This window comes from Ictalurus furcatus, chromosome 7 (genome assembly GCF_023375685.1).
Source record: "Ictalurus furcatus strain D&B chromosome 7, Billie_1.0, whole genome shotgun sequence".
Lineage (NCBI taxonomy): Eukaryota > Metazoa > Chordata > Actinopteri > Siluriformes > Ictaluridae > Ictalurus > Ictalurus furcatus.
Window position 1 is genome coordinate 7,578,084 of NC_071261.1, and position 10,342 is coordinate 7,588,425.

The 10,342-nt window shown below is 39.3% G+C and overlaps 1 protein-coding gene across 3 annotated transcripts; it reads left to right on the forward strand.

Moving 5' to 3' along the window:
• The first annotated feature begins 5,140 nt into the window (after positions 1-5,140).
• Positions 5,141-9,692, forward strand: LOC128609568 (patr class I histocompatibility antigen, A-108 alpha chain-like). 3 transcript variants are annotated; one of them, XM_053628113.1, is made up of 4 exons: positions 5,141-5,790; positions 5,972-6,062; positions 7,860-8,116; positions 8,511-9,692. In XM_053628113.1, the coding sequence occupies exons 1-4, from the start codon at positions 5,619-5,621 to the stop codon at positions 8,675-8,677; spliced, it is 687 nt and encodes a 228-aa protein (XP_053484088.1). In that variant the 5' UTR covers positions 5,141-5,618; the 3' UTR covers positions 8,678-9,692. The 3 variants fall into 3 exon arrangements, with proteins under 3 accessions (XP_053484088.1, XP_053484089.1, XP_053484090.1); XM_053628114.1 differs by having other exon boundaries at positions 5,987-6,062; XM_053628115.1 differs by lacking the exon at positions 5,141-5,790 and having other exon boundaries at positions 5,929-6,062; positions 7,799-8,116.
• Positions 9,693-10,342: the final 650 nt, after the last annotated feature.

Here is a 10,342-nt window from a genome sequence, read left to right on the forward strand (position 1 = left end):
ATTGCTGATTTTCCTAATCTGTGCAGGTAAGCTTCAAGTATTTAAATCTATTTGCTTCCCTTCATCTGATTTTCTCTTTATCTGATTCTTCTTTTCAAGCTTTTTATCCTTCACCTACTGTGATTTTCTCCATGAGAGATAGTCTTTCTTTACTTAGAGATTTTTTTTGTCCTTTTCCACAGTGGACAATGCTGTGGAGCTGCACCAGAAGTTCTTAATAACTAAACCTGCTAACAAGCTCACTGAGATAGAATGTACCTTTCCATCAGACTGTAGCTCTTACATTCACTGGTATCAGAAGAAAAATGGTGAACCTTTCAAAAGAGTTCAATATGTGCAAAAAATTAATGCATACCACAGTAATGCACATGGTTTTGAATTCTTACAATCAGGGAAGATAGCAAGCAACAAGGTTGTTCTGATAATCCCCAATGTAAAGCCAGAGCATTCAGCAACATATTATTGTGCCTGCTGGATGTGGGACAGCACAGTGAAATTAAAGCTACAAATCCTGTACAAAAACTCTACACCCACCATCATTCAGCTGCATGCTGAATAATTTATCTCACTAACAGACTTCATCTTTTATATGAAATCCAACAAAATCACACTTTTTACATGAAGACAATCCTGTAGAATGCATCACTAGTTCTGTCTCATGTTGGGGTCAGACAAATCTGTTAAACTGCATTGATTCCAAACAGACATCACAATGTAAATGACCATTAATTCACAGAATGAGTTCACAAGATGTCATTATTTTACTCTTGTGAGATTTATTTCTCTGTTTTATATTTTGTATAAGAGTTTTAAATGCTTTATTTTATTTTTAAACGTTTATGTGCGATTAGGCAAATTTATGTTATGAGTCATTTCAGTATAATTGTGTTGAGTATGAGAAATAGTGCTGTTGCGCTTGTGCGAGTGACGTACTGAGTTCATGCTGGGGTCGGGGGACATGCGCAAGGGAAGAGCGCAAAAAAGTTCATGTCAGTGATCCATGAGGAAATGTAGCTCTGACAATAAAGTTAGTAAAAGCTTTATTTCTACGTGTGTATGCCTGCATTATTCGAACCCGTTTAGAGATTGGACCTTCGCGAGTTCTCCTTAACCACTCTTAATTTAATCTTAAAAAGACAATTTGATCAAAATCAGCTGAACTATTGTGATGTTATATATTTTTTTAATTTAAAAAATAAATAAAAAATGTGTATGTGATCAGAGGTGGGTAAAGTAGTCAAAACTTTTAGTCAAGTACAAGTAAAACTACTCATTAAAATAATTTAATTAGCATTAATTAGGTCATGCACTGATATCAAGTACATTTTACAAATGTCTGATACAAATATTTGGCCTTGTTTTATGAATAAAACATATACTTTTTTCATTACTTAATTGGAAATAAGAGAATAAAATGTTAGAACATATGAAATTGTTAATTATAATATATAATTTATAGATTTTTAAAAAAATAGAACATTGTAGAATGTATGGGTCAGGCTCTAGTAACAGCCATCTCTTTAAAACCTGGTTCACTCTGGCAGAGGTATCAGTGACTGTGTTGAAAGGGTGAACTGTGTTGTTGCTAGTGGCAGTATTGCTGTTGCGAGAGGCACATGGAGGCCTGACAGGTGCAGAAACAGGGGTGTTGTGACCAGCTGGCAACTCCCTAGAGATGGCTGTTACTAGAGCCTGAACCATACTCTCTACAATGTTGTATGAAAAATAAAAAATATAAATGGGACGGCAGGGCCTGCAGCCCACACACACAACACGAAGCGTGCTTCTTGCGCAACTGCTGGCGAGGTGCTGAATAGACAGTGTCATTTCAGCACCTCGACTGTTTTGGACAGCAAGAGTGCACATGGCTGTGAGGCAGGGCGGCAGAAACACACTGCTGGCGACCAATGAGTGGAGCGGTTTCTCTTTACCATCCAGCAGAAGAGCTGCTGCTATAAAAGGAGGTTTTCACATGCACGTGTACTAACCTGTCTCGCTCTCTCTCCCATTCTAGACGCCAACGCGAAAGACAATAACGAGGACTGTGAGGAAGAAACTTCACGGCTGCACAGCACCTCTCCCAACCCTCCACGGCCTCCTCTATGGCTCCTGGGTCCCGCCTCGTGGCAGCTCCAGCCCCCTTATCGCGCTCCTCACTAGCCAGACAGCAACTTCCCCACTCTCACTCCTCTCCCTTGTACTCACACTCCTGCTTCCAACCTTTAATAAATAACACTGTTTTTGGCATGACCTCGACCTTCCAGTGTCTGTGTTCTGCTTGTCCCGGCCTAGAGGCCAAGCTCACATGCGAAGATAACATCAAGGCCTTCCTCCTGACTTTCGAGCAGGCCACCCAGCACGAGCACTGGAAAGAAGAGCACTGGGTAGACATCCTTGCCCCATTCCTGTTAGGGGAGGCCCAGCATGCCTACTACGCCCTCCCACCTGACCAAGCTGCCAACTAGACGATACTGACAGCAGAAATTCTGAGCTGCTGTGGCCTATCACCCATGCATGCGGTGGCAGAGTGTTACAGCTTGTCATACTGGCCAGGAAACACGCCTTGGGCTTGAGTCTGTTGTGAATAGCCTGATGCTGGCTCCAACCCAACCAAAACACGGCCAGCAATGTGGTGGACAGGGTGGTGATGGACCAGTTCCTATGAGCTCTGCTGCCAGAAGAATGCAAGATGCAAGGCTCCTGGGAGCCAAGGGAGATGGTGGAAGCCCTCGAGTGTGCCCTAGCCATGCTAAGCATTGGCAGGGGTGACTGAAAGGAACAACTGCCGGGCCTCCACCAGGGCCCAGCCCACGTTGGCTGGAGCCCGGTTTACACTGCAAGATGAGACCACTGGAAAGCTGCCCCGCCTATGGGACCACCAAGGATGAGCCCATGCCCACCGAGCCGGACCCAACCTCCCCACCGCATGTTGTCAAGCCCTGGCTGGCCATGCCCTTCATTCTACTTCACCTCCCGACGCTCTCACAGTGGTCGTGAAAATAAACGGTAAGCACATCACTGCTCTCCTTGACTCAGGGAGCACAGCCAGACTGCCCTTGGCCGATTGCCCAAGCCCACAGGCACCCTCCCAGTGTCCTGCATCCACGGAGACATCCTGGAGGTCCTGGCCTCTGACATCATGGTCTTCTCACCGGGGCGAAGCATGGACGCTCCTTGTTGGGCTGATTCCCAAGCTCCCGGTGCCACTGCTGCTCGGACGAGACTGACCTGGGTTCCCCACTGCACTGGCCACGAGACCCCATAACCACCACACTGCCAGAAAAAAAGGCCAGCCATCAAAGACCAGGTCTTTGAGGGATCCCCAAAAACATCTTAAGTAACTTGGGTGATCTGTGTCGGCTGTTACCGGTCAAACACCTCCGGAACTCTGTCTACCACCTGCAGACGATTGGCCTAGTGGAACGGTTCAACCAAACATTCAAGCAAATGCTCTGATGGGTGGTAGACGAGGATGGCTGAAACTGGGACCTCTTCCTCCCCTGTGTCCTCTTGGCCATCCGGGAGTTAGTAAATTGATGGTCTATAAAAAGGAAGAAGAAACAAGAAACATCTCATGATGGGTAAAAGCAAAGAGCTCTCCCAAATCCTTCACAACCTTATTGTTGTGAAACATATTGATGGAATCGGATACAAACGTATTTCAAAACTTCTGTATCCTCCAGTAAGCACCATTGGGGCCATTACCCGCAAGTGGAAACATCATCACTCCATCATCAGCTGGCCACGCACAGGCGCTCCTCACAAGATTTCTGACCAGGGATTCGAAGAATAGTCAGAAGAGTTGCCCAAGCGCCAAGGACCACTCGGAAAGAGCTCCAGAAACACTTGGAGGCAACAAGTGCCATCGTCACAGGGAAAACAATAGGCAATGCACTCCACTGCTCACGCTCACCCCGCAAGACTCTATTACTAAAAAAAAAGGCATGTCGAAGCTCGTTTAAAGTTTGCCAAGCTGCCACTGTTGGGCCCTTGAGCAAGACCCTTAACACTCAACTGCTCAGTTGTATAAATTAGATAATTGTGAGTTGCTCTGGATAAGGGAGTCTGCCAAATGCTGTAATGTAATATACTTTACTGATTTGAATTCTTTACTGAATTCAACAAAATACTATGCATAGAGTTAAAATATATGGTTCTATGTCTGTGATGTCACTTTTGGGGAAGTGACATACTTCAATGTAAAACTAGTATCATGAGAATCAATGGTAAGTAATAGGACATAGCCATATAAGTGACATCATGGTAAGGTTATATTTAAAAAAAAAAAAAAAAAAAACAGAAAAAAAAAACCCAGTTAAAACTGATTAAAGGTTTGGAAATGTTACATATATGGAAGTGTAACGATATAGTGCAACAGAAAATGTAGAACTTAATTTCAATTATAATAATGATAATGAGTCTTTATTGGTCACATATACATTACAGCACAGTGAAATTCTTTTCTTCACATGGCAGGTTGTTGTGATGTAAAAAATATCAAAGCCAAGATAAATCATGTCAGATTCTTTTCCACCTTCAATGTCAAATTACAACGAATAAAAATTAAGTGAAAAACAATCAAAAACGTTTTAGGGAAAAATAGGAAGAAAATAAATACCTGGTTGCTTAAGTGTGCACACCCTTTGGGGATGGGGCTGTGTCCAATATGAATCAATCAATGAACCAATGTTCAATGAAATTGTTCTGATTAACCCCAAATAAAGATCTGCTGTTTCTGTAGAATTTTCTTCACATCTTCTAGGTTTCATCTGACTGATCATGGTCGACAAAGAGCTTATAAAGCCTGTACGGTATCTCACTTGTTGAAAGATATCGATCAGTATAGGGGTATAAAAGAATTTCCAAAACATTACATGTACCATGAAGGCCATTATCAACAAATAGAGAAAATGGAGCACCACAGTGACATCACGAGAAAATGGAGCACCACAGTGACATCACCAAGAACAGGAAATCCATCCAAAATAAAAAAAACTTACTGGGGAGGCTGCCAAGAGACCTACAGCAACATTAAAGGAGCTGCAGGAATATCTGACAAGGACTGATTACTCTCTGCATGTGACAACAATCTCTTGGATTCTTAACATGTCTGGGCTATGGGGTAGAATGGCTAGATGGAAGCCCTTTCTCACAAAAAAAAACAAACATCCAAGCTAAATCACCCCAAACCATGTGGCAAAATGTGTTATGGTCTGATGACACCAATTCCAAAAGGTATAATAATTCCATAATTAAAAAAGGTATGTTTGGTGCGAAAAAAGGACATCACCAAAAGTACACTATACTCAGGTTGAAGCATGGTGGTGGCAACATTGTGCTTTGGGGCTGCTTTTCTTCATCCAGAACTGGGGCTTTTATCAAGGTGGAGGAAATCATGAATAGCTACAAATACCAGTCCTTCAGGTGTCTGTCAAAAAGATGAAGATGAAAAGGAATTTCACCTTTTAGCGCAACAATGCCCCAAAGCGTACATCCAAATCAACAAAAAAATGGCTTAACCAAAAGAAGATCAAAGTTTTTGAATGACCTAGCCAGAGCCCAGACCTAAATCCAACTAAAAATCTGTGGGGTGACTGGAAGCAGGCTGTGAACAGGAAATGCCCTCACAATTTGATGGAGTGAGAAAATATCAAACCTACCATTTTAACAGGGGTGTGTATACTCTTTATAGCCACTGTAGGTCTATGAAGTCATATGGTCTATTAGACATCATGTTATGCAAAGCTGGAGGAAGGTTTTTGTCTCAAGAACTTAGACTTTACATAGCAGGTAAGAAAGAGTTTTTCTAGTTTATTCTAGAAACATCTTCAGGCCTTTAAGCAAACCTTTGACAATGTCTAATTATTAAACACATTACACTGCATGCACATAGTCCTGGATTTCAGCTTTGTTTAGAATATATAGACTATAAAAGAAGTTGTTTAGATGACTAGTTTTGTTTTGTTTTTAGAAGTATTTGATGTAGTCTGTGTCACAGTGTTACTTCAATGGCTACTACTACAAGAAAGTATTTGGATCTGGAACTCGGCTTATCGTCACTGGTATGAGCACATCTTGCCCTTTCTTATTTTTTTTTGTCTAATGAACTGATAATATATTCAAAGTAAATTAGGGCAAGTCAACTTTATTTTTTTTACTTAAACAGCTAAATCAGAGTGAAAGAATTGAGAAATGAATTGCAGAGAGAAAGTTTTTTAAAAAAAAGTCAGTTGTCTTAATTAAAAAATATTCAAGGTGCCCAACTAAAAATTATTAAATGTACCAAGTCAATGGCAAACAGAACAAATAACATTTAAAACACATTTATAGGGTAAACCTGTGACAATATCTAACCTTTTTTTTTTGGCCAATATTTCTAATTAGAACATATTAAACTTTTTAAAACAAATGAAAAGGTTGTTTAGACAACTAGATGTGACACGGGATGCTATTTGGGTCTGGAATTTAGCTAAAATGAATTATGGCAAGACAAGGTAATGTAGTATCTGTTAGCTTAAAGAATTACATTGAACAACAAAAGAGTAAAATAATGCAAAAGAAGAGTTAAGTTAAAATTAAGTAAAACTAATACAGTACAAAAGAAAAGATCATTGCACTTTTAATTAGCTACTGGACTAAATAAAAAATAAAATTTCAGTAACCAAAACAAATACAAATATTAAAAGCATTGAAGCCCAAAAACCTTAAGTATGATATTAACTATAACACATAAATTAATATTTATAGACTGGATAATTATAGACTGAATGTACATTGTCTCATAAAAGACTCTTGATATATTTGTGTGAAGTTCCATCAGAAAAAGTGCTTAAAAAATGGTTTTAATATAAACTGCAAATTTTTAATTTATGTACTTTACAAAAGTTTCACTTTGTATCTTATAACATGCACAAAGCAAGTTATTAGTTTAATCCCAAATATTCTTTACATATGTATATTGTAGATTAGATTATGTTGTCTATATGGCCAAAGGTTTGTGGACACCTGACAATCACACCCATATGTGCTTGTTGAACATCCCTTTCAAGATTTGGTCCCTCTTTACTGTTCTAATAACCTCGACTATAGTTCTAAGTCTGTTCACTAGATTTTGTAGCATGGCTGTGTGGATTTTTGTTCATTCAGCTACAAGAGGTGAGGTTACCCACTGAGGTCAGGTGAGGAGGTCTGGTGCAGTCAGAGTTCCAGTTCATCCCAAAGCTGTTCAGTGGGGTTGAGGTCAGAGCTCTGAGCAGGCCATGCAAGTTCTTCCACTCCAACCTTGGCAAACCATGTCTTCATGGGCCTCACCTTTAAACAGGGGCATTGCTGGAACAGGTTTGGGCCTCTTAGTTTCAGTGAAGGGAAATTGTAATGCTACAGTAAGCAAAGGCATTCTATACAATTGTGCTCTTCCAACTTTGTGTCAACAGTTTGGGAAAGGCCCACATATAGGTGTGATGGTTAGGTAACCACATGTTTTTGGCCATATAGTGTAGATATAAATATAGTATAGTATAGATAAGAATTATTTTTGCTTTTACAAGAAAACATAATGTGTTCAGTAACCAACAGTTTACTCGAGCATAGTTCAGTGATGTCCCTCTTCGGTTCTGGATGTCCTTACACTAGATAGTCTTGAATAAAATCAAATGATCTGAATCAATAATGTCTTGCTTGAATTAGAAATATTAGTTGAGTGACAGGTGAATGTTAACACAAACTTGCAATGAAAATTTGTTTGTCTGATCATCTTTATTGATTGGTCACTAACCAAACATTTGCATGTCACCTAAAGATACAGACACTGGGAAGGACCAGGTAAAAAAACCTCAAGTGTCCGTGTATCCAATGTCCAGGCCTCAATCAAATGGAAACAGTGTGTTGCTGTGCCAGGCAAGAGGCATGTTCCCAGCGCTGGTGAGATTCACGTGGCAAGCAGAAGATCAGCATGGAAGAAAAGTGGAGCTGAGAGATGATGAGCAGCTGGAGCAGAGAGATGAGGATCAAGTCCAAATAACCAGCATGCTCATCGTAGAGAAAGACAAAGCCATGAACAATAAATTCACCTGCTCTGTTCAACATGACAGCAGCTTTGATGACATCACTCCAAGAGGTAACAACAAGGCAGTGATCTGCTCTTATGTGTCCTCAGAAGTGGCAAATGCTATTCTTCATAAAGTCTTCATTCACAACTCAATGCAGACGTTGAAATACTCTTTTAAATAACCAACCGTTTCGATTTTGGACATGGATAGGCATTTCTGGATATATCCAGGGATCCAGGATTTCTGGATTATGAGAAAATTTTTTCTCTTGCATAAAATGTGACTTTTGGTAAAGATATACAGTATAACAAGATTGTGCAGTGATTTACATTTACGACTACTGCATTTGTAAAATGTTTATACTGAGCTGAATATCATTTTAGTATGAAGTCTACTTTTAATACGAAGACAGCAACACTTTCTGATTTAGAGTTTGATTGTCTTTTCTTCTCTCTTGTGTAGGTGTGTTTGAGCTCAGCCACACTCTGTACCTGTTCAGTGTGTTGTATGTGATGCTGCTGGCGAAAAATGTGGTGTATTTCTGCACCGTCTCCGTCCTATTGTGCAAGAGAAATAGAGCGAGCAAGGAGATGTTCAGGAGCAAAGCTAAACACGCCAACAAAAGCTAAACCTATCAGCCAAACACACGGCGTTTCCATTCCATATTTTCCATTAATTCCCTCTGAAGTAGAATTTGTATTAGTACTTGCTTTATATCCTCTTTTTTCTGTAATTTTACAAAAGTACTGAAAACTTTAGTGATTATACTGATGTGTATTTCAAATGGACATCTGTCTATATACATTCACTTTTAAACTTTTATACCTCTTTTATCTGTTACCATCTTGAAAAGTGCTTTGTAGTTTTTTTTTTTCCTGTTCGTCTAAATATACTGTATAGACAAAATAAATAATAGGGTCTCAGTTCATTTTAAACTATTCTGTGTCTCTTACTCTGCCTTTTAACATGTTCACAAAATGGTCTCTTGATTATAAATATGAAGAATATTCTGGCATTTTCAGTGTCATTTGGAGTAAATAGGTTTGGGGTGTTTCCTCACAGTAATTAGATCACTGAGAGATGGTACAGTGGGTAGAATTTTAAGCACTTAGGAGGGTTTCATTATGACATTTTCAGGAAACTTAACCGTGTTTCAAATCCTGTACTTTTAACACACATGTAGAGTCCCCACACCATTGGTGTAGCACTTTGAGGTTCATTATTACTCATGATACTCGTGTAAGTGTTGCAAGGTAAAGCTCAAATGACAATGTCCTCAATTAGTTAAAGTTTCTGGATGTAAATAGGGGAGCACGGGGAACAAGCTAAGATTTTGCTCCTTTTTATGTTATGACACAAGGTCAAGCCACATGAACACATTTGCTAGCAATGGTCTGCAGCAGTTTCAGAACAATTGCCCTGTGTTCCCAAGAAGTCTGTGTCGAAAAGTGCTTTCAGGACATATAATTGTAAGTTTTTTTTTGGTTACTGAGCAGTTTGTGTAAATGACAGAATCTGACCTTATATTACTTTAAACACCATCTTCTTGCCTAAAATGTAGTAATGTTTTGAAACATGTGACCAACTCACAGTAAGTGTTACAAAGGCTTAAGTCCAACCGCCATACTTTATTAGTTAACATAAGCTGTTACGCTGCGTTACAACTAAGCCGCCTTTCAAAAACATGACAAGTTAATTCTATCTCATATAAAATAAAAACAATAGATTTCTTGAAACTTTTTATTCACAGAATGAGACACCAAGTAAGAAAAACCTTGTGTGTGGTAAAGATTTTGCTTTCTATATCCTTAAGGGAGCAAAGAGTGAAGTGTCTTGTGCGAGTGTATAAACACCATGTTAGTCATATTTGTGAAGAGTAGAACCGTGTTGACCTGTTCGTTGTACTATTAAAATCACTGTTCAGGCAATTTTATATTGTTGCCAGAGCACAATCTGCATATGCAGATTTAAAAAGGAAAAGGGAAAACTTCTAAAAACATTTATTCGTATTTTGTATATCTAGTACCTGATACGTGCAGATAAAGAACCATCTGTCTCTTGTGTTGAAAATTATTTGGTTTATCCCTGGGTGATAAAGATTAGTGATAAAGAGATTTGACCCATATATTTATAACCAGAGACACACGACATGGTTAAAGGCAATAACAGAGTTCCTGTGGAGTGCGAGCAAATGGGGGAGGGGGGGGACTATAAAGAAAGCCAATTTACTTCAATTTATTTAAATATTCATTGGGGGTACCAAGAATTTGGATACATATTTTTGAGAAAAAATA

Bases quoted from the DNA above. Each gene is read 5' to 3' on its own strand.
- LOC128609568 (XM_053628113.1), top strand. From the start codon at position 5,619: ATGCCCTCACAATTTGATGGAGTGAGAAAATATCAAACCTACCATTTT. The intron at 5,791-5,971 runs GTAAGAAAGAGT...TTTTGTTTTTAG, and splicing joins ACTTAGACTTTACATAGCAG to AAGTATTTGATGTAGTCTGT. The intron at 6,063-7,859 runs GTATGAGCACAT...TCCAATGTCCAG, and splicing joins AACTCGGCTTATCGTCACTG to GCCTCAATCAAATGGAAACA.